This window comes from Maylandia zebra, linkage group LG4 (genome assembly GCF_041146795.1).
Source record: "Maylandia zebra isolate NMK-2024a linkage group LG4, Mzebra_GT3a, whole genome shotgun sequence".
NCBI classification, from domain to species: Eukaryota; Metazoa; Chordata; class Actinopteri; order Cichliformes; family Cichlidae; genus Maylandia; species Maylandia zebra.
In genome coordinates, this window is record NC_135170.1 from 35,430,522 (window position 1) to 35,458,502 (window position 27,981).

The window sequence follows — 27,981 nt, forward strand, 5'->3', positions numbered from 1 at the left end:
CCTTATTTCCTCACCTTTATGATGGACGTCCACAACTTTAATTTAATAAGCCCTAATGAAATTATGTTTTAACACTATCAGACTTCTAATTAAAGACACAGTTAGAACTTCACTAAACTAAACATTAGTTCATTCATTCATGCTTGATACAAAAGCTTCTTCAGTTTTTGCTATTTTCCTCTTGTTTTCTGCTCCCACTCACGCACTTGTCTCTTTTGTGTTTAAGCTCTGATAAGTATGACTGTATTGTATTTATTTTAAGTTAATGAGTTTGCACTTTGTTCTTTCTTCGAATAAAGATCTATATTAAAAAATTAAAACAACAACAACAAAAACTCAGAAGCGCGGTTATCCCACAGCAGAAGCTTACCTGTGTGTAGAAAAAGCAGTAGGTGCTGATGATGCCACACCTTCAACCGCCACAACCTACTGCTGGCTTCATGCCCCAAATCAAGATGGCGGATGTCGTAAACTGGACAATGTGATGTCCACGTTGCAAACATACAGTTTTTTCGTGCGTGTGTGCGTGCGTGCGTGTGCGTGCGTGTGTGTGTGTGTGTGTGAGAAAAATAATATAAGTATAAATATAAGTATTTTACGAACATTTTATTCTACAGCTCCTCAGACGCCTAATCATTCTTCTGGACGAACTCGAGAGCTCCCCTACAGAACAGGAAACCCAGACGGTTTAAATATAATAGATGTAATATTAAAAAGAAATAAAACGGAAACGGAAACCAAGAGAAACGCCTAGCTCGCGGGTTCCACAAGAGCGGGTTGCGTGAGTTTCTTTCTGCGCATGTGCACGTTTTTAGCCGTTTCCTTGTAGCAGCGCCTGTTAGCCTGTCAGCTGATTTCACTCACATGACTCTCGTTTTAGTTTCAGGTCAGTCCTGTTTATCGGTGCTGTGAAAGGGCTCCGGGAACCAGCTTTCCACGGCGGAAACATGGTGTTAAAGTTGGTTTAGGATCCGAACGGTGATAATAAATGGCTGCGGGGGTTCCCACGAAGAGCTGACCGACTGAGTGAGGAGAAAAGCGGGCAGGTTAGCTCAGCAGCGTCGGCAGATTTGGTGAGCTGATCACGGCTAATTTTCCGGGCACAACTGCTCTGTAAGCGTGACACTTAAAAAACTAAAAATAGTCTCTTGTCATTGGAAATAGTCTGGAGCATTTCCGCATTATGCATTTCTAGCAACGAGCAGCAGACCGAATCTCGTTTAGAAATGTCTAAATTAAACGCTCTTTCCTATAAAAATCAGATAGCACACAAGTGAGAGCACACAGCTGTGTTCATTCACCCCAGACGGTCTTCTTTATAATTCGGCGTACATCACATCAGTCACACTACACTGCTTTGAAGGCAGTGTTGCTTTTTATCTTAATTCTTTATCAAACAAACGCAGAAAATGGGTGTTTGCGGTAAAACAGGCGGGATTTAAATGTCGCTTAGTTTTATTGCTGTTGACTGATTAAAGCTTCATAGAGATATATTCTGACATGTACTTCTTTTGTTTCTATTCTCAGATGAGCTCTTCACACCAACAGTAGATTATTATTATTATTATTATTATTATTATTATTATTATTATTATTTTTGGTTTTTACTTCCTCTGGGAGTTCAGATAACCTCCAGAATGAGTCCAGAAGGGAAGAAGCTTTTAAACATCATCATCCTCGGTTTCGGCTTTATGTTCATGTTCACAGCCTTTCAGACATGTGGCAATATAGAGGTAAGTTTGTCACTGACCGCACTTCTGTCAAAATTAAGTAAACTTTACATATTATAAGTCATTTTTTCTTTATCTTAACAGCAAACAGTGATCAAGAGCTTCAACAGCACCGAGTTCCACGGGAGCGGATACACGAGGTAAACAAGTGTCGGCTGGTGGCACTTTCTCAAATCGAATCAGTCGCGGCCAGAAAGCGCTGAGGGGTTAATTCAATCTAAGGTTAATCTTATTGAACCGTCAGAGTTTTCAGGAACCTTCCAGAAACCAAGAAGTGAGGAGACCATAATCACCGTCAATTATTTAAAGCTTCCAGCTGATTTTAAACAGTGAAAAGACGTCACATTAAAGTTTAAAACGGAGACGTTTCACTGTTTTTGTTGTTGTTGTTTTAAATCTATACTCATTTCAATTCGGTGCCAGCAGCAGAAAAAAACAGAAAAGCGTTCAGATGTCTGCAGAAGGCTCAAAAAACAACTTTCACCAAAAAAAACAAGCTAATGAAGGAAGTTGTTAACTACCAACCATGTGATTACAACCACATTTCCCATGATGCCGTATGAGTGGATCAAGCAGATCATCCGGAGTTTGTCAGTGTTCTGTGACCAAAGAGTTCAAGAGCATTTAGATGAAGTAGAGGGCTTCGTTAGTACGTAACGTTAACAGAGGCACAGCCTTGAAAACAGCTGATTGGTGGAAAGCACTGCAAGGCCGTCAGCAGGAACCTAAACCGCTCGTTTTTCTTCTGTGCTGGTGGTTTAAAGTTTGGTTTTGTGCACTTCGCGTGGCTTCAAATTTTAAAAATCCATCAATTAAAGCGAGGTGCCTGACTGTGCTCTACCTCTCGCAGCATGGCCATCATCTATGGCGTTTTCTCTGCATCCAACCTCATCGCCCCGTCGGTGGTGGCGGTCATCGGGCCCCAGCTCTCCATGTTCTTCAGCGGGCTTTTGTACAGGTACCTGCACACTCGCATCCACTCTTTTCCACCCCTTCAATAGAAAGCAAACCTCCTAATTCATGCACTGTCGTCTTCCACAGCCTGTACATCGCCATGTTCATCTACCCGTACACCTGGAGCTTCTACACGGCGTCCGTGCTGGTTGGAATAGCAGCAGCAGGTAAAGCAGCAGCATCCCTCTAGCCCTGATATTTGGAAAAGAAGCTTGGTCTGTGCACATATCTGACATTTTGATTTCTGCACTCTAGTGCTGTGGACAGCTCAGGGGAACGTCCTCACCATCAACTCCACGGACAGCACCATTGGAAGAAACAGTGGTATATTCTGGGCGCTGCTGCAGTTCAGGTAAACCTTCAGGAGTACATAGTCAGGATATAAGCGTCGATGACTCCATGTTGTCCCCAGTTCGGTCTAACAGCCAAACCACTGCCGTACTTTCCCATAAACCTCAGAACGTTTCAGATTCTGCTAATTACCACGTCAGCAGGCAGACCATAGACTGTATATAAAAGATGGATGTAGGTTTGGGGTCTGCCTGATGTCCAGCCGGGGGCGACTGTTGTGCCTGTAATAAGAAATCTGATTGGATATAAGCCTTACTGTCACTATGAACAGGTCAGAGGTCACCCAGCTGTACGGGAACCACGGTAACGATGGCGAGCTTTATGGCAGAGCATGTTCAGTGCAGCATGCTGGTAAATATGATACTGTGGTGCTCGTGAACAGCTCTCACCGTGAGTGGCTCACGTGAACAGGAACGGTGGATTCTGAAACTCATGACGCTCTGTGGGAAGTTCAGTCACATGATGATTTCTGTGCACGCCTTTTTAAACATCCTCCCTCCCTCTCTCTGCAGCTTGTTCTTTGGAAACCTCTACATCTACTGCGCCTGGCACGGACACGTCCACATCACAGGTCTGAATCCAGCCGTTTTCTTTGAGCTCTCTGCCTCACACTTTTATAGCATTAACTTCCTGTGTGGTCGTCTCATGAAAAGCGTCTGACTCATGCTGTTCCTCTCAGACAAGGACCGGCAGACGGTGTTCATCTCTCTGACGGTGATAAGCCTGGTCGGCTGCTTCCTCTTCTTCCTCCTCAGGAAGCCTGATTCTGAATGCTCTTCCTCTGCTGAGGCGACTGAGCCGCTGCTGCAGGAGGAACCCTGCGACAACACCGCAACCAGGTGAGCACTCAGGTGACATTATGGTTTGTGTCTGTGTACGCAGAGGCGTGTGCAGCCTCGTGGGTCAGGCGCTGATTGGATGGAACAGGACGAGGAGCAACAACAGAGCAAAAAAAACCCCAAAAACGCTCAAAGATCACGAGAGACTGCACACGCCGCTGCAGCGGGACTCTCGTTGTTTCAACCTTCAGCTCTGTTAGAGCGCCTCTTCACTGCCCCCTGCTGACAGAAAACAGCTACAACATGCAGACTGTGGTCTGCAGGCGTAGGGCCATCGCTCAAGAATGGAACGGATGTCATTTGGGTGACTGAGTTCAGGAAAAGATGGAGATGTCTCTGCGTGTTGCTTTTTGTTATTAAAGACCTGGAAATTATGCATTTCAACAAAATTCAGTTTTATTTTAAATAATTCTGCTTTTTAAGACTTTATTGTGACAGAACGGTGGACAGGCGGCAGGGAAAGACGCGCAGTAACACCGTTTCTTTTTCGTTTCTTTTTTTTCTTTTTCACTATGACCTACTTCGACTTCCTGGTACCAGGATTTTTTTTTTTTTTATAATGCCTGCTCAGCCACTGATTGGTCAGGGAGGGACGTGACTAGAGGAGTCATCAGTGGGGCCATCAAAGCTCCATTTTTAAAAAAGAAAAAAAAATCCAGCAGTGAAGGAAGTGTGTGCACGCGCTGCCCGCCGCCTTCGTGGGCTCTCGTGTTTCATCCTGGGAAAAAGCTGCAGAGCGAGCAGCAGGTGGACCCTTAGCTCGATGTCCTCCATTGTTGCTCGTGTCTCATTGAAATGAGGGCACAGGACTTTCTGCCCGCTTTGCCTTAATGACCCAGTTGGAATGGAAAATGAGTGAAATGCAATAGAGCTGAGTCGAGTAGATGCTAGCGGGAAATGACCCCGGTGTGGATTCAGACCCCACCTCTGCATCAGCCTCACCTGCTCCACCCGGCGAGCGTTCACGTGTTTACGGCTGCTACAGAAACACATCTCCCGATGTTACACTCACTGACAAATATATGGAAGCTTTGAGCGTTTTCACTGCTGTCGTTGTGGTTTAAAACACAAACAGGCTGTGATGTGGAGTGGGCGGGTCCGACTGTGAAACTGCAAGCTCATTGGCTCATCACTGTCCAATCACACAGATTGGCTGCACGTTCAAACACGGCCTGGGATGGCTTCACTTCACTTAGACACGAAGCTCTGATCTCAAACAGTGAAATGATTCGTAATTTAAAGAAAATGAGAAAAATGAGGGTATGGAAACTTTTTCTCAGTCATTAATAATTCAGGTGATCAGTGTGCTGCGTGAGTTACAAGTACATTCAAAATTAAAATTGAGATGCGTTTTAAATAAGAGCTCCGTGTATTATGGGAAGTAGATTGTTAATGTTCAGGAAAATTCTTTTTCTTTCTTTCCCCTTAAAAGCTGGATGGGTGCCGTGGTTCTCTGGTCCACGGGAGGAAGGATAATTATTTCAGAGGGACTGTGGAAATGAGACGGGCGACCTTTAACTGTAAACACCATCCTTTGTGGTCTTTTGTGCATTTCTTGGGACACCGTCTCCGGGATACCAAGGCGGCTCAGGAAGGAGGGCCCAAATATAAATATGAACCTTAGAAGGTCGAGGGGCCGAAACTTTCACGGTGACTGTTTAAATGAGCATGATGGACCTCCCCCTCTCTCTCCTCTCTGCAGCTCGGGATGCTCTCACCTCTGCTCTCAGGCGCTCGACGCGTTTGGTGAGTTTCTGAAAAAATACCCTCGCTTTCTCGCTGTAGCTGAAACGTCCCGAGCGGCGTGTTAACCTCTGCCGTCCTGTCTGCAGTCAAATCGTGTAAGCTGTTCATCACCAGAGAAATGCTGCTGCTGGGCGTCTCCATCGGATACACAGGTGGGTGGAGACGAGCTGGGCGAGGAGAGGACGGTCTCCTCCTTTAAGTCACAATCAGATATGTGTTATGAAAATAACTGAATGCAAAAAAGCTGCTCAGTGCACATTTAAACACGACTGATACTGAAGCCCCTCGAACTGACCCGATGCCTGCGGCTCCGTCAGGTTTGGAGCTGACCTTCTACAGCGGCGTGTACGGCACGTGCATTGGCGCCATGATGAGGTTCGGCCAGGATGCGAAGAGTTTGATCGGGATCTCTGGGATCTGCATCGGCGTGGGCGAGATATTAGGTGAGTCATCTTCATTCGTCTGAAGGGAAAACGCCGCAGGGCGAGAACAAGGAGACGAGCTGAGTGTCGGGTCTCTCCGTCAGGTGGTAGCGTGTTCGGGATACTGAACAAACGCATCGGCTTTGGGAGGAACCCCATCGTTCTGCTCGGGTTCGTCACCCACATCATCGCCTTCTACCTGATTTTCCTCAACATCGCCAGCGACGCTCCGCTGGCCCCGGAAGAAGGAACAGATCTGGAGGCCTTCATCACCCCCAGGTAAAGAAAAATCACGTGAGGCGCTGAGGTGTGAGTCATAACGACAAAATTGACTTTTAAAAAAATAATTTGTTATCAAACTAATAAAAAAGGAGAGATGTTGATGAAAAAATATAAAAAGGTTTTAATATATGATTATTGATAAATGTGTGTGCATTTAAAATAAAATCGAAATGACTGAAATAATGCAAATGAATGGTTGTTACCTTTTCACAATAAAAGCCTTGTTCTCTTTCCCCGGAGCCTCCGTTACGAGCCCTCTGACTGTGTTCAGACTTTGGTTTTCTAAACTTATTTAAACGATGCTGTCGGGTTAACATTACCATTTGTGTGCCTCAGCGTGGGCGTGGCCTTGTTCTGCAGCTTCCTGCTCGGTCTGGGTGACAGCTGCTTCAACACGCAGCTCCTCAGCATCATCGGCTTCATGTTCCACGACAACAGCGCCCCCGCCTTTGCCGTCTTCAAGTTCATCCAGGTGACACAAACGCTGAACAGGAGAGTGTATTGTTTTACAGCTGAGTTTTATTTTGAATTAACCTGTGTTTGTCATTTCCTGTGCAGTCCATCATGGCCGCTCTGGCCTTCTACTACAGTAACTACCTGCTGTTGCACTGGCAGCTGCTCATCCTGGTCGTGGTGGGGTTTCTGGGCACGATAACCTTCTTTAAGGTGGAGCACATGGCCAGCTCCAGCAGGCGGCAGTCGGACTACGACAGTATCTGAGCCGGGCCGGATGACGAGGGCACAGCTGGAGTTTTTTCGCTCTCCACTGCTGGAAAGGAAAAAAACCTCGCCCAGGGACGACCGGCCCACAGACTGATCCTAGCTGTGGTACATTTAGATTCTGAACCCGGGACCAAACGCTCCTCCTGATCTCAGCATTTACCCAATTAAATCAAACGGCATGTGTGACGGTGGTGTGCACGCCTCATATACCTCGTTTAGTTTCATAACCAGACTCCTCCTTCTTGTGCACTCGGTCTGTAAATAAACTCTATTCAAGGCAAAGAGAGTAATAATCCCACTGCTCGTGTTGGCGTCACGCTGTTAGTCCTCCTTCAGTGGACCAACTTCCATCTTGACAACAAATTCTGTGAAAAGCCCTCGGTCATCTGTTAGAAACATACAGGAGAGCTCCACGGAAACCACACCCACCTGAGGGGGAAAATGGCGTCCAGATCACTGAGCCAATCACTGAGCAGTTTTAAAAGGTTAAACATATTTGTAGGGTTTTTTCTGGATTTGTTGACAAGAAGAAAAAGGTTTAAGTTAAACGTCTATACTCTATCTGCACAAATCCAGCTCTGGTTACAGCCAAATACTGAAGGGTTGTCACTCATGGGTGTCTCATAAATATTTTCTTCCTTCTAATGTTGGAGTGAAGCGGTCACAGACTGCGATTCACGCCACATGAGGCAGTTTTACTGTTCTCGGCTGTTCGGCTTTAAAATTAAGCCGTTTTTATTTAAAGAGAAACAAAAAGAAGTCACTTCTTCTGGTGTCAGATCCACGTTCACCCCTCGTCTTCTGTTCTTTTACACGACTGGTTTCGCTGTAATGAGATCCGTGTCGTCAAAGTGCATCTCTGCGGTCCAGGAAGCAACTCCGAATCAGGCGTGGCTGACGCGCTCGGCTCAGACTGCAGAGCAGACGATGTTCTGTTCGTGCCTCTAAGGACAGGAAAAAGTTTTTGTTTTTTTTCTTCCTCATCTTTGCTGCTTTTCTCACCTCTTCGTGTTTAACAAAAAGAAAATAAAGTCAGGGTTTTTGGGGTTTTTTGTTTTTTTTCTGCGCTGATAGTGGCGGACAGAGTTGAAGCTACACAGACTTTGACCTGAAGGGGCGTCTCAGTGATTTGGTATCTCTAACATTTGGTGGCTCACACGGGTAGGTGTCTACAGTAAAAAGAGAGGGAAAAATGCTTGTTCCTACAAATCCCATAATGCAACATCCACTGAACTGTTTTTCCCTTCCTCGTAAAGGCACCCTGTGCAGTTTTTGCCCACTAGGGGGTGCTATTTGACTTAGTTTGAATAACTTTTGGTAAACGTGACGATGGAGGTGCCACCAAAAACATGAGAAACAATCATGGGGAGATATCCAGGGTTTTCCTGCATATAGGGGTGAAAAATCTGTCCTTCCACTAAAAGAAAATCACCAAAACTGATTGTTTTTAACAGCTTTTACTCTAGAAATAAAAAAAAAAATGAAATGGCCAATAATAAGAGGACATGCACTTATTAATGTGGTCTAAGGAAATGCAGACTTTTTACACTGACTGTACGTAGAGTGGTCATGCCTACATGTGCAGCTCACTTCCTTAAACCACATTTTAACTCAACCAAATGAACTTCAAAATTTCCCCATTTAATATTAATGATCGAGATTAAAAATATGATTAAACTAAAAGAACACAAATATAACAAACTGTGCCCTCGTTCATCTTTCTACTCGTCATCTGACTCCCCTCTGCCCGTCTTGAACTGAACTTAATCGTTCCTTTGGTTCAGGTTTAGTCAAATGATAAATTCTTGTTTAAAAATAGTTAAAGTGCCACAAAATGAGTCGAAGCAGTTGTGATGTTCTGTTAGATGGTGCAGTGAGTTGGTATAGCCTTTAACCAGTTAAATCATCATGATATATTCTCACTTATGATGGTGGACTGTAGCTCAACACGTGAAAACACTGCCACCTAGTGTCTGCAGCGTGCACAGGGTAATCACAGAAGGTATCTTTATTGAGGTCAAGCCTGTCTGGGCTGCTGCTCAGTGCAGATTCACAGTTTCACTCTGGTTTAAACTGATGTGACGCCAAACAGACACAGCGTGACATTTGAGCCTTAATGCTTTTTGTAATGTTGCCATGGTGACGAGGAGCAACTTCAGACATGCTGTAGTTTCTTTTTTTTCCTGTTCCAAGTGTCAAACAACGAATGGCCGTACACTATTGTAGTTAATTTATTGCTGGGAGTCGGGTTTGCTCAACTTTGGTTCATGTTGCTACTGCAGTGAACGCAATCAAAGGATAAATAAGGGAAATGTACCAAGATGATGATTTTATACTTGAATGTAATTAAAAATGACACCCAACCTTCTGCCTGCATGTTTTTCTTGTCAATAAAATACTGTTTTCTGCATTCATTGTGTTTACATGGAGAGCTCCACAGCTTTAAAGACGGAAACACGAGATGATCTGAACAGAGCCGTCGGTCACTTCAAACAAACCTGGATCTTCACTGACTTTTGAGTTATTTGTGTGTGTGACGCTAAACCAAAGAGAAGTTCCTCTAATGTCCACAGGAGGCTCCAGCAGTAAGTCAGTCCCCGCAGACTCCTGTGTTAAACCTCTGCAGCAGCAATAATCATGCTTACTGCCTGATACACAAACTGTTCTGGGAGAGAGCTGATGTGTTTCCAAGGGTGATGGAAACTGAAACTCAAGAAAAAAATCTAAAAGAATAAGACATCTGTGAGCTATATCAGCTCTGTGATATGAATGATTTTCACAGTGATTTCAGAGCAGACGGTGATGATGTGAGTCTGTGTTTTTCTTCTCTACTTATAGAGACTTTGGCTGCGAGTTATTTGCCTTCAAATATGTCCTTTTATTGTTCATTTTATTATGATACTCATTAAATAGCTCCCCTGACAAATCCTACCCATGCCACATAAAAGAATACGAAAACCTGATGCAAGTGATTAAATCTCATTTTCAACAAACCAAAAACTCAACAATCAGTTTCTCCGTGGAAGCGAAGTAAAGCTGGAAACTGAAGATAAAAGTGAAGTGTAAACTAAAAACGATTAAAAAAAATAAACTCATCCTAAAATAGTCCCGGACGTGCTTTCGTTTCCATTCGAGAGCTCTCAGAAATCCGCTTTTCCTCAACACAGCCTTAGGGCTGCTTGTTGCCTGGCAACAATCAACGCTACGAGCTTTCCAACGTGGGACTGCCGCGCGACGCGACGTCAAGTAAGAGTAAACGGTCAACACCACATCCGGTTACCGTCTTAACAATAAAAGTATAACTGGTAAATATTGCTGGCAAGATTCACAACAGAGCCGAAAGACGTGGCGCTAATCTGCATATTTATATAATAAAACCGGTCATGTTAGCATGATTAAGATTTTTGTTTCCACAATACGGGTTTTAGTTTGCATTCAAACTTTATTTTGAGAGGTCAGCGTTTGTGCATCCGGCAAATATGGCTAGCTTGTTAAGTGGGGGTTGCTGTTTTCTGTTGAACGTGACGAGATTCCAGCACAAACCCGAGATTACCGCCGCTGGTGGGATGTCTGGCTGAAACACCGGAAAACCGACTCTAGGGAAAGACCACTGACACTTGTAATTGTTTTTATTATAAATACCGGGTCTTGAGTAGCTAAGGTTTGAGCTAACGTTAGCTTCACGGTAACGGTTTAACGGTCCGTCAAACATGTCGGAGGAGGTGAGTCTGTACGACCTGCTGAACCTATCCATCGGGACCCCCCAGAAGTCCTCCGTGAACTTCGGCGCCCTCCACTCGCTGCTCCTCGCCATGCTGAAACAGCTGAATCTCCGGGAGGTGAAGACCCGGTGGAGGGACTCCTCTCCGGGTTATTGGAGCCCTGATCTCACGGCGGCAGAGAAGGAGGTTCAGGTGGAGGTTCAGCCGGACACAGACTTCCAGAATCGGGCAGCGACTCCCTCATGCCCGGGCCCGGTCCCCGACCAGCTGAACCTCCTTTCCCGCATCCAGACATGTGAGGACGGCCTCTCTAAGGTGAAGTACTCAAAGACCACCTTAAAGAAAAACCACCTGTGATCACTGAGAAATACATCAGAATCTGTATGATGATATACAATCAGTGGAAGATTAAATATAAATTCATACACTTCATACATTTAAATGGAGAAACCTTGTGCTCGATGACACTGTGTTCATAAACAAAACAAAATAATAAAACAGAAATATTCCTTCACCTGAAGTTAAATGAGCAGGAAGGCAAAGTCACCCACTCAGTGGCTCTGATTCACTCTTAAACAAACCAGTTATCGTTCGTCATGTGTCATCCCAACCACCTGAACACAGAGTTTTCGAAGTAAAGAAAGGTTTGGTGCCCGTTTCCAATAAATCAAATTACCGAGGTTGACCTCAGTGACCTCACAACCAATGGCCACCCAGTAATAACCATGGTTCCCACAGTGTGCTGGGCACCAGTGTAACATCCATAACCTGCAGTCACTGTCCTGTGTTTGATGAATTGTTAGAAATTACTGTCTGCTTAAAAGACAACAGTTCCTCAGTTTATGCTCCTTTTCTGGCAGTGCTGAGAACGCAACTTTATTAACATCTGCAGCGTGGACGTGTAACAGTGATTAACAGGCAGTATGATGTGGTGACACCACACTACTGTCGTGGTCTGCCTGTTGGTACCATGTATTAAACAATCATCACATTTTTGCGCTCTGGGCCGCTTTAACTGCGCTGACACCTGTAAACGTGCGTGCGCCTGATTTCTTTGGTGGTTTTGTCGCCTTTTTTGCATCTTAAAAAGAAAGAAATCCTTGTTTTTCGAGACACCGAACATCAGTGCCAATGCTGTTGCCTGATGTGGTGGGTGATGCAGTAATGTTCAGAGACGAGCTAAAAGACTACATTTGTTTGTTTTTAGTGAATAGGTATTGTTTTCCTGCACAAAGTGAGAATAAAGAAACAATAAAGCGTCAGTAAAGACGACACACTGTAGATAACTATATGACGCTGCCCCTGACCGTGGCCCAGCGACTTCTTCTCTTCTTCCATGTCTGGCTTGCAGTGGTGAACATTTCAGCATATTACTAAGCCGCTGATGATAGAGCAGAGCACAATGGGAGATGGGCGCCACCCTGACATCTCAAATGACCCCGGAGTGTCCCCGTTCAGGTTTCTGCAGAGCTGCCGCCGGCAGATGAGCACATACATCATCATCAGGCCGCCCAGCAACATTTTGATCTTAAAAACGTCATGCAGCGTGGAGGACGTTAAAGGTTGGAGGTGTTTGTGGTTCACACGTTGCTGCCTCCCCCTTCCCCTCCTCCTCCGCCTTGCACTCTCCTCTCTGCGTGATAGGGGGTAATTAGTCCCCTGCAGAGATGCCTCTGGTTGTCAGGGGATGAATAGCTCTCAGGTGAAGAGCGGGACACCGAGCAGGTGCACGGAGGTGCGGCTGAATCATTCATGTCCTCTGTGGGCTCGGCCCGGGTCAGCTGCTGTTTCTGCTGGCGCGCCCTCTTCATCCGGCTGCATGACCTCAGTGTGTTCTCCATGTGAAAGGCCGGACGGCAGGCATCACCCATTAATCTGACAGACAGCTGTTTACCTGAACATGGCTTTTGGTGCATCGGGGTTGGGGGGGGTTCTAGTTAATGAGTGACTGATCTGAACGAGGCTGGAGTGTAACCAGAACACAGACGGAGCTCGGAGCCCTCACAGAACTGTTCCGCCATGTTGGCGAGTCTTTTTCCTAAATCAGTTTGAGAGACATCAGCAGGTTCTCGTTATTTAGAGAAGCGGTTATGAATATTTTGGATATGCAAGTGATAGGACTTCATCTAATGATGATTTCATAATGTTCTCCATTTACTGATTGAGTTTTTGCTTTCTGAACATTTTGGTTGTGCTGAGTTAAAGGCCGCCACCAGCCATAACATAGACTGTAGATAAATGATGGACAAAGCTAATGTGACCTGCTGGTTTTGGTCTCATTTTTGCCAGAAGAGACCATATTTGTTCCAGAGCGAGCAGCGTGGGAGACTGCACAGGAGCATCACACTGACTTGGATACCTGCTGATCAGTGCTCGGTAACATCCAATTAAAATCCTCAAATTTCACCCAAACTGGAGCTCAGACTTGTTGGACTGCACAGCAGCCTTGTTAGCCAAAAGTCATCCCAGAAAGCAGCGAATCAGAGTCTGTGTTTTATACCAAAGCATGAGCGTCGTAAAGCTGAGCAGGTAGCTTTGGTGCTGAAAGCGAACCAAGCAGCGGGAGAGTTTTCCCAAAGTGTAATGAAGAATCCGGATTAGCTGTATGGGAATGTGATTTGTTTTAAAGTGTTCGAACCGTCCCGATGACCCCGGACACAAGGTGAGGCTGCACTCATTAACCAGCTCTGAGTCACTGAGGCCCGAGCCGTGGGGGGTCGCCATGCATCACTCGGCACATTTGACACAAGTTAAACAGCAGCTCGCACACAGCTCAGGAATTTCCTTTGCTTCGGCGTGAAAGGACAGATCGAACCGTGTCCGTTTGCTCTGCAACACACCTCACGCCACCCCCACAGGAAGTGTAAATGACCCGCAGGTCAAAGAGCCGATCATCAACCCAACGCACTTCACGCTACATCCATCAAATTAAATTAAAAAAATAACAACATCAGAGCACATCAGCTTCCCTATTCTGATGATTTCTCTCATTATTGGACAATTATTGTACTACAGCAGTTATTTCATAATGTACGTCACTGCCACACATGGACATCCACAGAAAATGAGTCCAGCATCTTGTACCACTAACCCAGGCATCAGCAACCGCTGCTGTGACAGCGCCAGTATTCATCCAGATCATCCATAATCTATATCTAATCCATACATCAGCACAAATCGCAGGACCAGATGCGAGATAAGAAAGAAAAACCAGTTTTAAAAATCTCCCAGATCAGTGAAACAGCAGAACAGACACGCCCCCACCCACACATCTGACTTCCTGTGACAACTCCTCTGCCAATCGGTGAGCAGAAAACCACCAGGCGTCACCTTTTACACACCTCCAGGATGAGAAGCAGTTTTTTTGTAGTGAAAATGTGCGGCGTACTGATTCGAAGCTGTGTGCTGTGTCTGCAGTCGACGAGGCTGATCCTGGACCTGAACGAGCAGAACGAGCGTCTGAAGGAGCAGATGGAGGAGCTCTGGCAGCAACACGAGGTCGGGCCGTGCACAGCGAAACACACCGCAAACACCACGACCGATCAAACAGCACAAAGAAATAACACTGAAACGTTTTCAAATGATTACAGTCAATTAGAGCAAAAACAAAAAATCACAAACGCTGGGACAGATTCTGTCACCTGCACCGATTCCAAGCTGCTCTGATGAAGCTCCACGTACGGACGCTGCTGACCACAAACCAGATGGTCCCGCTCCTCTTCAGCCCGCACGACCATCTGGAGTGAGATCGGGCCAAATTCATTAAACATTTTTAATTATGTTTAATTTTTCAAACTTATTCTATGAAACTCTGATCCAGGTTTTATGGAAGTGCTTCTACTTTCAATAATCAGAAATCAAACAGTCAGTCAGAAAACTCAAAGAGCCTGATATACTTTATTTCTACTTTATACTTATTTAGATATACTTTATTTCTACTTTATACTTATTTAGATATACTTTATTTCTACTTTATACTTATTTAGATATACTTTATTTCTACTTTATACTTATTTAGATATACTTTATTTCTACTTTATACTTATTTAGATATACTTTATTTACTACAGAAGTAATATTAGACACATCTTATAACGGCATCACTCAAATAAACAAAATGAAACATTTTAATGTGGTAAAACATGACACACAATAAAGGAGCCCAGTTTAACAGAAAAAATGAAATACGCAGAATAATAAAGCTCCATAAACAAAAAGTAGAATAGAAACCTGCAACTAGAAATAAAACAATAAATAGAAACTGTCAGAAAAAAAGTTCTGGTCTGACTGGATAGATTTATGAATCTGAACCACAGAAAGTTTCTCTGCTGTCCAAAAGTCTCAGTCAATGTTCAGCTGAAGAAAAGAGCTCATCATCATAGCAAATATTTCATGTATGTTTGACTTTTAGTGGCTCTGCAGGGAAACACGCTGATTCTGAGCCACGCCGTATTTTCAGCGTCTTCTCGCCCTCAGGCCTCGGCGATGGAGCTCAGCTGATGCTGGATGTGGATTCGTGGGATGTTCTGATCTCTCCCTCTGTCCTGTGTTCAGATGGTCGGTGACGCTTTGGGGACGGCCGCTCGGGTGGAGAGCTGCTGCCACCGTGTGGACGCTCTGGAGGAAACTGTGGTGAGGGTTTGTCTGAGGGGAGGATGTGACACTGTTTAAACTGTTGGCTACTGGCTTCTGTGTAATAATGTAATTCTGACAGTTTAATGAGGACATGCCCAAACCTCGTGATTTCACTGTTGTTACAGAAATCTCTGAGGGACGCAGTTCTACCCGGCAACAGAGAGGGCGAGACAGAAAAATTCCAGAAGGTGAGAAAGAAACAGAAACTTGTGTTTCATCAGAAACAGACGAGCTTACAGCCAGATGTTTAGAGTCCTAAAGTTATTTTAGTGTCAAGGAAAGCAGCCATGTTTGTGTGCAGAGCCGAGCTGAGGCCTCAGCAGGTGATTATTTATCAAGAAACAAGAGGCAACAAGCCAAACAGGCGGATGTGACATGAAATTTTGCTTTTAAAGAAGGTTCTTTAATCAAATTTAGATTAAGTTGGGGCAGATGTTCATGGGAATCTGATCTCTTTGGCATCAAAGAGAAAAAAATAAAAATCCCAGCTCTGCTGTTTTTATTCGAACCATCCATATCACACGTCTATTTGATCTTCACCCGTCTGTTTATTATTGAAGAACCTCTGCGGCTCACTCCCAGCTCCATGTTTTTATGCTTGGCCTCTGCTTTGTGTGATTAAGAGGTTCATAATAATCCTTCTTAATCTCACCCGAGCTTTGGTGCAGCTCCAGAGTTTTCCCTGAAACAAGCTCTTTTAGCTCCACTCCCACTAAATCAGCTTGATTCTGATTGGCTGCCCTTCCCTGCTGTGTTCCTGACCAGCGGTATGGATTCGAGTACAGTGTTGATATTTGTCTGCAGTTTCAGAGTGTTTGTCTCGGACTTCCTCACAGGAGCCTGGAGATTCAGGGGTCGATAATCAGCTCGTGGCAGCCAAACAAACCTCCTCGCCTTCCGGCAGTGACCTCACCGAACCTCCTCAAAGCAGCACACCTCCCTCCTCCCACCCCAACAAGGTCACCGTTGGACCAGCAGCTCCAAGTTCTCCAAATAAATCCGAGTGCTCTTCGGTCCAGTCAGGGCCGCCTCCACAGGCTGGTGTTAAAGCAGACTCTGCTGGTAAACCTCCAGCTTCAGATTCCAACTGCTCCACACCATCCACAGAGGCAGTGGAGGCCCTGAGGAGTGTGAGCCAGCTGCAGGAGAGGCTCGTCCAGGTGGAAGCTCACGTAGCGGTGTTAGAGAAAGGAAAGGCAGACCAGAGTCAGCTGGCTCAGCTCAGAGAGCTCATCGCCACCAAAGGTGACGCCATACAAGCTGTTAGAAAGTCTCTCATGAACACAGCTCTCATTTAAAGTGTTCAGATCACAGTGTGAGATCTGAAGTCATAGCATGAAGAATATATTAGAGCTGCACCAACCTTTGATTTTATTTTATCTTTCTTAAATGTTTTTACAAATTATTTTGTTTAAAAATGTCTTAGCCTCCCAAAAATCTATCAGCAGAATGTGAAGAAACAGCTGCTATGAGTTTGTGCCCGAAACATCTGTTGTTGTGTGGCCACACTTGTGTGTAATGCCTAATTGTACCACAAGGTGGTGCAGTCTTTCTTTAACCTAGTACGTCAGCGAGAGCACTTCTTGAGGGAGCGGGTATAAAGAACACACACATCCCAAAAATGTAACACCCCTCCTGGTAAAACACTGCCCCCAGTGGTAAAAGTTCAAGTAAACTTTTATAGGTATTTACAGTAATTACTGTAATTTATCCTGTAACTATTATTTGTACATATTACAGCTCAAACTTCATGGAATGAATGAGAATTTCAGCACTTTTAGAGCATCTGATTTCTGCTCCCAGACTGCGATGCTGATGTTATGTTGAACATTTAGGTTCCCATGGAGACGCGTTCAGTAACCTGATGGATCAGCTAAATGAGCAGAGAGGTTTGATAGACCGCCTGATGAGCGACCGAGGAAAGGTGAGTAAGAACCAACCGGAACAACCCTCTCCTCCTCAAACATCAGCACAAACGCTGCCGTGTCACTTCCTGTCTGTCTGCTCTGATGGTTAAATTTGTCCGTCTGAAGCTGGACGCCTTGGAGGACATGCTCATGAGCCTGATGAGCCCACACAAAGAAAGCGCCTCCGAGGTAACTATCGAGAGGGCGGAGTTACAAGTGTCAGAGAGGGCGGAGTCAGAAGCTTCAGAGAGGGCGGAGTCAGAAGCTTCAGAGAGGGCGGAGTCAGAAGCTTCGGAGAGGGCGGAGCCAGAAGTGTCAGAGAGGGTGAAGTCAAAGGCAGATTCAGAGAGGCTGGAGCAAAAGGAAGCTTCGGAGAGGGCGGAGTTACAAGTGTCAGAGAGGGCGGAGTCAGAAGCTTCAGAGAGGGCGGAGTCAGAAGCTTCGGAGAAGGCGGAGCCAGAAGTGTCAGAGAGGGTGAAGTCAAAGGCAGATTCAGAGAGGCTGGAGCAAAAGGAAGCTTCGGAGAGGGCGGAGTCAGAGGTTTGCAGAAGAGTGGGTTCAGACAGCGAAGGTTACCGAGAGCTCAGAGAGCAAATATCCCACCTCAGGTAAAGACACACAGGAGGGAGAGCCAGTTTTACATCACCCGACAGAAGTTTTAAAAGGAGCCCTGACCATGAATATACATATACAGCTTCCTGTAGTAACACCAGCTCAGCTATTTTAAGCTCGCTTTAACTGTTTAGAGAAAAAATGGCAAATTTAGGAGAAAAAAGTTTGAAAAATTTCGAAGTCTTGGCTTGAAGCTGAGGGCAGTGAGAGAAGCGTGAACGTGATGTAACTGAGGATGTTACTCAAACTGCCCCTGCAACACGAAGGCAGTCGCAGCTACGGAGGCGAGAGGATCTGTGTATGCGTTTAACTCTGGCCCCGCCCACTTCGCATCACCAGCAGTTATTTCGTCCTTTGCAGCCGGAGTTGTTAAATGTCAGTGTCCTTTAAGACCGAGTTCATCAGCCAAGAGCTCCTGAACCAGCACTCCTGCAGCGCCTCGAGGCGACTGTTGTTGGGATTTGGAGCTTTATAAATAAAACAGATTTTTTTACAGCCTAAACGAGGGCGGTGTTGTGGTGACAACGATGATGGCGCCTGACAGAAACTAGACCTAAAACTGTTATTTTATAATGAATTCACAAGAATTCACCGACTTTGTTATCAGGTCGGTTTCATGTTCACGTGTATACACGATCAGTCTTTCCTGTCACAGCACTAGTGGGATGCAGTTTGTAGCATCATTGCGTGCATTTCTGGCCACTTCTTCTTCTGACATCATTTTTTGAGCTGCCTGGAAGAGAATGATCCAACTTGCAGAGAGAAACTCGTTAAACGCGCTGAATCAGGGCTCCTTTTAGTCTTTCGAAACTTGTCAGGAGTTTTATTCACCCGGGTCACTTTAGTCGTTGTGCTTTCATGATGGCGCCCTCGTGTCCAGGACGCGTGTGCAGTGGCTGGAGGAGGACGTGAAGCAGACTCAGTGTGAGGAGAAAGCGGCAGACCAACAGCTACAACGTCAGGTCAGGCAGGAAGTGCTGAAGCTCAGGAGGCAAACTGGCGCCACCTACAGGGAGGGAACGGAACAGCAGCACACGTGTAAATAGCGAAGTCATAATTTAGGAGTTTTGTTATGCTTGGCACATTTGGAAAAAACAATCAGAAAAAATATCAGAAAAGTTGTTTGTTTTGGTCAAGGAGCCGCGTCTTTAGTTTTCGGTGTCAGGTGTTTACCTGTAGGTGGCGTCTGTTTCCTGAATGTCATGCAGGAGACATCATGTAGATTTCCACACTGTAAAAAAAGTCTCAAATGACATTGTGAGTCTGAAAACATTCCAGACAAAGCACGAGCAGAGGAAACAGAGAAACAGTCAAAGATGCCCTGGTGTTTCAGGCGACATGCATCAGCCTAATCTCAGTTCTTTGCCCTCCGACCTCAGCTGGACGACCTGCGGGGAACACTGGAGGACACAATCTTGTCCTTCACATCTCAGCTGTCCACGAGTCTATGCGATGAGGCCGTGCAGGCGGAGAGTGGTGGTCCGAGCGTCCGTCAGAGCGAAGAGTGGTCAGCTCTGAATGCCAGAACAACAAACATTGGAGAGAAGCTCAGCTTTCTGTTCGAGCACTACCAGCAGCTGCAGGACGCGGTGAACAGACTGATCCAGCAGCAGGGCGGAGCCAGAGAAGGGCCGCCGCAGGACCGAGAGGCAAGCCAGAGCAGGGTGAAGCTAGGGAACATTTCAGATCTGCACGCTGGGTATAAGAGAGTGCTGAAAACACCTGACTTTGATTTTTACCTTTTAAGGTCACGTCCAAGCTGCTCCTACCTTGGCTGCTGTTTTTAGATCTCTCCATAACTCACAGTCTAAGTACTGTAGGTGGCTAAAAATCTCACAACTTTCCTCATGATGTTCTTCCTCAGACACCACAGGAAGTTCTAGCTGGCTCTTCCTGGTGGACAGATTCGTGACGCTCAACACTGTGAGCGATGCGGTCCTCACCTGAGATGCCGTAAACTGCAGATTGTTGCAGACGCATCAAAAGTCTGCAGGGTTTGAGGTTTTTGATGAAACCGCAGAGCGTGCAGGGTACGAGGTCTGGATGGACTGCCAGGAAGTGATCTAAAAATAGCAGCAGTGGTGGAAGTGGCCCAGAGGTGCTCCAGGAGATGATGTTAAAGGGGAGGTCAAAGTCCTGGAACCTCGTCTGGAAACTAAACGTCACTGCTCCGATATACACAGAATACACCGGGGTTAAGCTGTCTGCAGGAAGATCTCTGATTCCTTCTGTGTGTGTGTGTGTGTGTGTGTGTGTGTGTGTGTGTGTGTGTGTGTGTGTGTGTGTGTGTGTGTGTGTGTGTGTGTCAGAACGTGGAGCTGGTGAACGGCGTGCAGCAGGCGATGCTGCAGCTTCAGGCCGACTGTAAGAAGCTAAACGAGACGATGAGATCGCTGCACGAAGACAGCAAACGCAAGCAGAGACACATCGAGGTAAAACATGCAGCGCGTTCCTCGTCGCACGTCATTCAGTCTCAGCTACCACAGCATCACACAACAGGAAAAAAACGATGGCGTTATTTTTGTGCCACTATTATGAGCGCACTTAAAAAACATTTGCAGGTGCAAGTGTTGCATTTTGAGGAGAAATTTTGAGCAAAGAAAAGCTAAATTTGAGTGAACAAAATTCATTCCTGCGTGCAAAAGATGTATTTCAGTGTTTGCTATTATCCACACACACACACACACACACACACACACACACACACAGCAGCCCCTCTCGCTCAGTTTTTGCGCTCGCTCGCAATGTGTCGCTCGTGCTCTCAACATTTCTGCCCGTGCGCGCTCAACTCTTTCTCTACACCGTTATATTTGTGCCACAAAACCAGCCAATCACAGACTTGGATGCACAAAAATCTGATTGGTTGTTTTGGTCTCCAATCAGCTCAAAATGACGAAATGCAATATCCCAGAATCCATGTCGTCCAGAACTCAAGCGAGGCAGTGGCAGAGTTTGAAATATTACTCTGTCTGGGTCACAAAATAAACTTTAAGATATGTCTGGACGACATGGATTCTGGGATATTGCATTTCGTCATTTTGAGCTGATTGGAGACCAAAACAACCAATCAGATTTTTGTGCATCCAAGTCTGTGATTGGCTGGTTTTGTGGCACAAATATAACGGTGTAGAAAACCAGCATCTTAATATGAACTGTGATGACACTTTTTACTTTTAATTGAAGGTGTAAATGCACCAAAAAGAAACCAGTGTGAGACCACGGTGTTACTTACTGCTCCACTCAAACGTCTCCACCAGAACAAACCGCAGAGGTAGGAGGTGCTGCGCCGTGTGCGACACGTGACGGCAAGAAAGAGTTCTTGAAACAGTCATTTAAGATTCAAACTGCAGGTTGCTCCCGAAACTGCTTTTATCCAAAGAGTTTTTCATCCGTACATATTTTGTCTTTATTGTCATTCTTCTAAAAATGTAAAAGTTGAATTGAACAGCTGAGGAGACGAGCTGACGGACTCTCGTCTCTGCAGGAGCTCTACAAGACGACGGAGGAGCTGGAGGTGAACAAGGCCGACAAGCAGATGGTCGAGAGTGAAATCGTGAGTTGGCTCATTTTAACCTCCCACCTGTGGGAGGAGTCAGACTCACCTGCTTTAGTTTCAGATGTTTGGGTGTGATCTGTCCCTCCATTTCACTGCAGGGCAACCTGCATGTGGCGAATAAAGCCTTGATTGATTGATTGATTGATTGATTGATTGATTGAGATGTGTGTGAGGCGACTGTTTCAGGACACCTGTCGGCCTCCGCCTTCTCGCCGTTGACCTCCCGATTCTCCCTCTGTGCCCGTAGAGAGCAGACAAATCGGCCCTGGAGGGGAAAGTGAGCCGGCTGCAGCTCGACTCGGTGACGGAGCAGCTGAGCGGGATGTTCCACGAGCTGCTGAACAAGGTGACGAGTCAGGAGCAGGACTGGCACAAACTCATGGGCAAGCTCTCCACCGAGATGGAGTGTAAGGTAGGAGAGCCACGCCTGCAAACTCAAACTGATCCGAGATCAGAGGGAAGGGTAATGGGTTTAAATTTAAAAACATATTTTGTCTTTAAATCGTGACGACGTCTCTGCTACAGCTGTGACAGAAGCTGCAGTATTGGAGATTTTACGCTTCGGTCATAACAGGCTGATCCGGGGCGTCACATGTGTGATGTAGGGTTTTCAAATTAACACCACAGGAGCATCTGTTAAAGATCTCAGACTGTGTCTATATGTCAGCTTGGGTCTCAGACTCCGCCTCTCTGGGAACCATCTCCCCTCACCACACTCCCTGCTGGTGGCTGATGCCCTCAGACGTTGGTGTGTTGGTGGTTCTTGGTGTCTGGGGCTGGGCGCTCATGTATGTACCGACTCACTCCTGGTGGCTGATTGGCGGGGCCTGGCGCCTGTGGCCCGGCTGGGCCCCTTCCAGGGGGTGGGGTGCCCTCAGGCCTCTGGGCCTGAAGCTCAGTCCTCTCTGGCTCAGCTCACTGCTGGCAGAGCCCGCGGGCACGTCACTGCAACACCTCTGGCCTCTGCTCCGTGGCTGCTGGGTGACCTCTTGTTTGGGGCTCTCCTCAGCTCTTCCCAGGAGGGTGGCACGGTTGCCCCCCTGGTGGTCCTCCTTGGGTCCTTGTACTCTGGGGGCCTCTGGATGTCTGGGGCCTGGATCTCCTCCATACCTGGTTCATGCCCTGGGGGACGGGGCTATGGCTCCCCACACTCCCTAGCAGATCGTTACATGGAGAAACCTTTGGAATACAAGCGTGCTGATCCACACAGGTGTTCGCAGACACAAACTACACCTTTCTTGGCTGCTGCCTCAAAGCACATTGTGCGCTGCACTCTAAAAAGTAATTCAGAGGCTTTTAGTAAACATCACTATAAATATAAGTTAGATGAGCCTGATCAAATCTATGAATATCCTTTTAGTAATTATTTGAGTTTGATAAGTTGAAATAAATGTCTAAAACATTAACGTATGTGTTTGTGTTAAATTAAGGTATTTATTTACATTTATCTCAGACAAAAAATTCAGTATGTGGTTCACAGAATACCTTCTTTACATGTGCTTAATATTTTTGTTTAACATTTAATCAAAATATTTGAGAAATATGTATCTATACTCATCAGTATCTTGTACTAAAATCATTAATTATTCAAATCAATATTATTTATTGTCAGCAACTACAACTGAAAAGTAAAACATGATAACGTAGAGTAATTGAGTACCATGAGCCTTTTCCATTGTTTCGTTCATTGTGTTTTTTAAATACTCTGAGCGTTTGTGTTTGCGCTCCTGGTTTGACATTCATCCTTCAGGTATGTGAGGCTTTGAGCTGAAAGGGGAAAGGCTCTTGTCTTTTTAGTGCTTGTTTATTTTGATTTTTTGCCATGTTTATGAAAATAAAATTTTGTTTGGAAAAATGTCTAACATGTGGTCATCTTTCATACATGTATTATGAAAAACACAACTACATATTAGTTTGTCTGGTTTTTCAGACTTAGACTACCAGTGAAATACAATAACATTCATATTTGAATATTTGAATCTTGTAATCAGAAGGTTGCCAGTTCGAGCCCCGGCACCAACAGTCTCGGTCGCCTACTGGTGGTGGTCAGAGGGCCCGGTGGCGCCAGTGTCCGGCAGCCTCGCCTCTGTCAGTGCGCCCCAGGGTGGCTGTGGCTACAGTGTAGCTTGTGAATGTGTGGATGTAGTGTGAAGCACTTTGGGGTCCATAGGGACAAAGTAAAGCGCTGTACAAATACAGGCCAGTTACCATATTTAATATTAAGTACAATTTTGATCACGTTCAGTTTACAATATGAAGTAAATGGAACAAAACTTTGGATTAACTGACATCTATATTTACAGTTACATGACCAAGCATGTCAGTGTTATTTACTCAATTTTTTCATGTTTGTGTAAAACTACAATTATTCATTTCAACTTAATATGTTTAAGCTTTAGTTATTCAATTGATCAAGTATATTGAACAGGTTTGACCGGTTTCCAATCTACTCAATATTTTTAAGTGTAAAAGTGTTGCCTCAAAAATTTTAAGTAAATGTCAGTGTCCATCTTGCGTGCTGCACAATAACATGTAATATTTAGTATCTACTGTTAGCTACTGTTAGCTAGTTTATTGTGATGGTGCTGTATTTATTAAGATAAGATAAAACTTTATTAATCCCTCGGGTGGGTTCCTCTGGGAAATTCGGTTTCCAAAAGCACAGCACCGACAGAAGTTACAGAGTAACAGAATATTATACACACACACACACACACACACACACACACACACACACACACACACACACACACACACACACACACACACACACACACACACATATAAATACAGAGACATATATAAATAAAATATACGAAGGGGATAAATAGAATAAATAGGAATAAAAATAAAAATACAAGTGAATTGCACATTTCAAGTATTGAGTCTATTGCACCGTTGACTATTAACAAAGGTATTGCACAGTGAGGTGAAGAGGCACTACAGCGTAGTTGTTCCCCCCTCCTTTGTCCTCCTGTCTCCCCTCCCTTATTATGTTGCTCTTTGTTGTTTGTTTTCTCCTCTGGTTTTCTTTCTCTCCCTCTCTTTCTTTCATTCTTTCTCCCTGTCCTATCCCCCAGTCATGTCTGTCCCGTCTGTAACAACTGAAAATAAAATAAAATAAATACATAATTATAATAAAGGTCAATCAAATGGACCAATATGGCAAGGCCATGATGATCCACTTGGTAAAGTAAATCCTCTTGGCATCTTTCTTGGCCTTCAGACAACGATTCTGACGGCTAAAGATCCAAACGGGACAAAAAAAAAGATCTGAATCTCAGTGACCTCAAAGTCAAGGTGTTGTTGTTTTTATTAAGAAAACCAAAAGAAGGTGGAAATATTTTTATAATTTACTGGAAACTATGAATGCTAGAAGTTTTCTAGAATTGATTTTAAAATAAGAGTCATGGTTCTGATCTGATGGTTCTTATCTGGTCCCTCTGCAGCTGAACCGGATCGAGCTGGACTCTGTGAAGAAGCAGCTGGAGGATCGCTGGAGGAGCATCCACGAGAAGCTGCAGGCTCAGGCGGCGCCGGAGTACGAGGACGCCGCCGGGATCAGGAAGTGAGAACACTGCACTCTTACACGCAGTACAGCTCACAATCACAGGTGCTTCCAGGAGATCCAATCAGGAGAAAGAGGGCTTTTAGGGAGGGGCTAACAGAGATAGGATGAATTGAAGGATTATTTTGACCTGTCAGTCACGCACAGCTGCTCTGACAGACGATATATGTCTCTAACATTATTATTATTGTTAACATTATTGGCTTTGGTCTGAATGTCATTTGTTGCTAAATGTTCCATTATTAGCGTCTGACTGAAACATCTGCAGACAGTGTTTGTTCAGATTTCGTCTGAATCAGACACGTGAGGTAACAAAGAAGGAGGAGCATTTTTTATGAATGTCTTCAGAACATTTTAAATATGTGCAGCAGGTGAAGGGCTGAGAAGCACTGAAGATTTGTTCTTGTGTTTATTTCCAGACAGCTCGTGGAGAGATTCCACTGCCTCTCCTGCGACCGGCCCATCGTGAAGCACACGCCCGGACCGTGAGTGAACGCCTCTCACAGAGTACGTGACCCAAACCTCTGAGCTGCTGTCTGAACTCCTCCCCTCTCCTACATTTGTACCTTTTCTTTGAGGGTTAAAGGCATCTGGTGACGCTGCCCTCGTTTCCTGCATTCCCCTCGCACAAGTCCATCCGGCCGTTCACCGTTTACACCATGGAGCAGTTACGCCAGCACTACCGGAGGTGAGTTACCTGCACACACATGGTGAGGCTCCTCAGTGTCTTCTGTTCTGATGAGCCCCTGTCACCGCCTCAGCCAGCAGCCAGGCACCAACCGCTGCAGGTACGAGGCAGCTAAGGCGTGCAGGAGCAGGGAGCGGCTTCAGAGGAGCCGCGTCACCGCGTGCAGGCAGATAGAGAGCGTAGAGATGCAGGGACGGCCGCAGCACGGCGATGGCACGAACACAGCGCAAGGCCAGCAGTGAGTCAGGGCAGGGGTGGAGCTTAAAGTCTGCGGTTGCTACAGGGTTAACGTGGAAAGAGCAAGACTGTAATTTCATGCGTTCACTCGATCACTGAGTTTGAACCTCAGTGCTGCCGTTACCGTTCTGCAGCGTTTCTGAGGTGAAGCTACAGAAAATCAGCACGTACATGATGATGACGTCATTAGAGGTCAGTGAGCAGATCTGTGATTTCTGTGTTGATCACCGTTCCATTTCTCTGTCCTCACGCCTCGGGCAGCGAGCGCATATCTGAGCTGACGGATTACGGTCACCTGGCTGCGGCGCGGAGCTGCGGCGGGAGTCACCACACCAACGCTGCAGGCAGCCAGCGCCGTGGCGGCCCGCAGTACACAAAACTCCACGGTGAGGTGGACGGTGCGATGCAGGTACGTCTGAGGAAAACGGGCCTGAAACTGCAGCGAGGTCTTAAAGGTCTGTTTGAGGTTTCACAGTGTGTGTGTGTGTGTGTGTGTGTGTGTGTGTGTGTGGGTCAGTCGGAGGAGGTGGATATCGTTGGACTGGATGGGCGCATTTACAAAGGGCGCCTGAACGTCCCGGCCTGCAGGAACTCAGAAACTAAACTGCCAACGATCCCCACCAGAGACGGTAAACTCTGAATCCATCACACGTCACTAACGCTGCGTCACGCTCCGAGGGAAAAATACTCACATCTGAATAACACACAGGCTACACAACACAACCCCCAGCAAACACCTGAAGCTCGACTCCAGCAGACGTTTGCACGGAGTTCAAGTTAAAAATTCCAAAAGAAGCAGCCTGACAGCGCTGCTGTGAACACACAACAATGACACCTGGTTGTCATGGTGACTCCAGGTTTGCAGTGCTTGTTCTTCTTCGCTTTGGTCACATGTTCCACCTGCTCCGTGTCTGCAGGCGTGTATAAGAGTAAGGACAAAGCCAAGCCTGCTGCCTCTCCGGAGGTGGGACCCAGCACTCCTCTTCATCCGCCCTGCAGTCCCAGGAGCGCAGCGTGCAGCCGCTCGGGTGAGTCATTCACGCAGGTAAAGGTGTCATCAGTACCAGTTAAAACAAAAGAAGCTAAGAAGGTGAGGAACACCTCGATCTCTTCCCCCGGAGAGTAGCAGGAGGAGGTGGCCGGGGTGAGGGAGGTCTGGGAGTGTCTGTTGTTTCTGCTCCACCTTTAAAGTTTAAACTGAAGTGAATCCTTCTGTGTCGACAGCAGAGCGCCTGAGTGTCTGTTGCTTATTCATCTGATGTCTAAATGTCCTGCAAACACAAACCTGGCTCCTCCTCCTCTCCTTCCTCTCCAGCATCCAGCTGCTCCGGTCGTGATTGGCCCGTCTCGGCTCTGGGCTGTGCGTCTCAGAGCTCCATCGCTCAGGGTTCAGCTGCGGCTGACAGCACCGCAGAGCCTCCAAGCAACGAGCCCCTCAACCTGTAGGGGGCAGCGTCTGCCTCCAGGTTGTGTTTAGTTTGTGAGTGCAGACAGAGGTTCGGGTAACCTCCTCCTGCTTATCGTCCAGACTACACATCCCAGAACCCCCCGTGATGTGGCTCTGTACTTATTTTTTCACTTTGAATATTGTTGTTAACAGATAATAAACTTTAGTGTGAATTTAATCACTTTTTAGAACATCAGATATTAAACATCAAACAGATGTTATTTATCATAAGTGAGCCACGTTTAACGTTTTATCTTAAAGGATCCTTTTGATGTAATTCACAGTAAAACGTCACCGAGTCTGTCTGAACATGGTCTTTGTATGTTTATTTGAAAAACAGAGGATTCCCTCTTAATCAAACCACCTGATCAACTATTGATTACTGAAATAATCAATAGTCTTTAAAAGGCTTCAAGAAGGTCAGGGGAGGTATAGAATTATTTTACCTTTCTTTCACCTCCACACCCATTTACTCACCTTAGCTCGTGTGATTAGATGGGGACAGTCCCATAGGACTTAAAGTCTGGGACTCTCCACCGGTCGCTCTTAGAACTGAAGAAGC

The 27,981-nt window shown here is 45.8% G+C and overlaps 3 protein-coding genes across 10 annotated transcripts in view; all 3 read left to right on the plus strand.

Annotated features, from left to right (window-relative positions):
• LOC101485919 (serine protease 27) overlaps window positions 1-27,981 on the plus strand; it is a 63,253-nt gene that overhangs the window by 19,815 nt on the left and 15,457 nt on the right. The gene's annotated exons all lie outside the window — the stretch shown is intronic.
• Window positions 796-9,457, plus strand: mfsd11 (major facilitator superfamily domain containing 11). 2 transcript variants are annotated; one of them, XM_076883476.1, is made up of 14 exons: window positions 796-1,073; window positions 1,626-1,733; window positions 1,815-1,870; window positions 2,581-2,688; window positions 2,772-2,851; window positions 2,940-3,036; window positions 3,548-3,606; window positions 3,715-3,874; window positions 5,577-5,620; window positions 5,707-5,772; window positions 5,938-6,063; window positions 6,147-6,321; window positions 6,661-6,796; window positions 6,883-9,457. In XM_076883476.1, exons 2-14 carry the CDS (start codon window positions 1,638-1,640, stop codon window positions 7,042-7,044), a joined length of 1,365 nt encoding a protein of 454 aa, XP_076739591.1. In that variant the 5' UTR covers window positions 796-1,073; window positions 1,626-1,637; the 3' UTR covers window positions 7,045-9,457. The 2 variants fall into 2 exon arrangements, with proteins under 2 accessions (XP_076739591.1, XP_004556491.1); XM_004556434.4 differs by lacking the exon at window positions 796-1,073 and having other exon boundaries at window positions 1,573-1,733.
• On the plus strand, window positions 10,302-27,951 carry LOC101477385 (glutamine-rich protein 2). 7 transcript variants are annotated; one of them, XM_076883470.1, is made up of 20 exons: window positions 10,302-11,084; window positions 14,187-14,267; window positions 15,324-15,401; window positions 15,530-15,592; window positions 16,244-16,649; window positions 17,240-17,328; window positions 17,438-17,919; window positions 18,804-18,885; window positions 19,303-19,587; window positions 20,233-20,355; window positions 21,408-21,476; window positions 21,727-21,891; window positions 24,929-25,047; window positions 25,467-25,532; window positions 25,634-25,735; window positions 25,809-25,973; window positions 26,234-26,381; window positions 26,490-26,601; window positions 26,890-27,000; window positions 27,288-27,950. In XM_076883470.1, the coding sequence occupies exons 1-20, from the start codon at window positions 10,758-10,760 to the stop codon at window positions 27,416-27,418; spliced, it is 3,204 nt and encodes a 1,067-aa protein (XP_076739585.1). In that variant the 5' UTR covers window positions 10,302-10,757; the 3' UTR covers window positions 27,419-27,950. The 7 variants fall into 7 exon arrangements, with proteins under 7 accessions (XP_076739585.1, XP_004556495.1, XP_004556494.1 ...); XM_004556435.5 differs by having other exon boundaries at window positions 10,303-11,084; window positions 16,241-16,649; XM_004556436.5 differs by having other exon boundaries at window positions 10,303-11,084; window positions 16,241-16,649; window positions 19,303-19,572; window positions 27,288-27,949.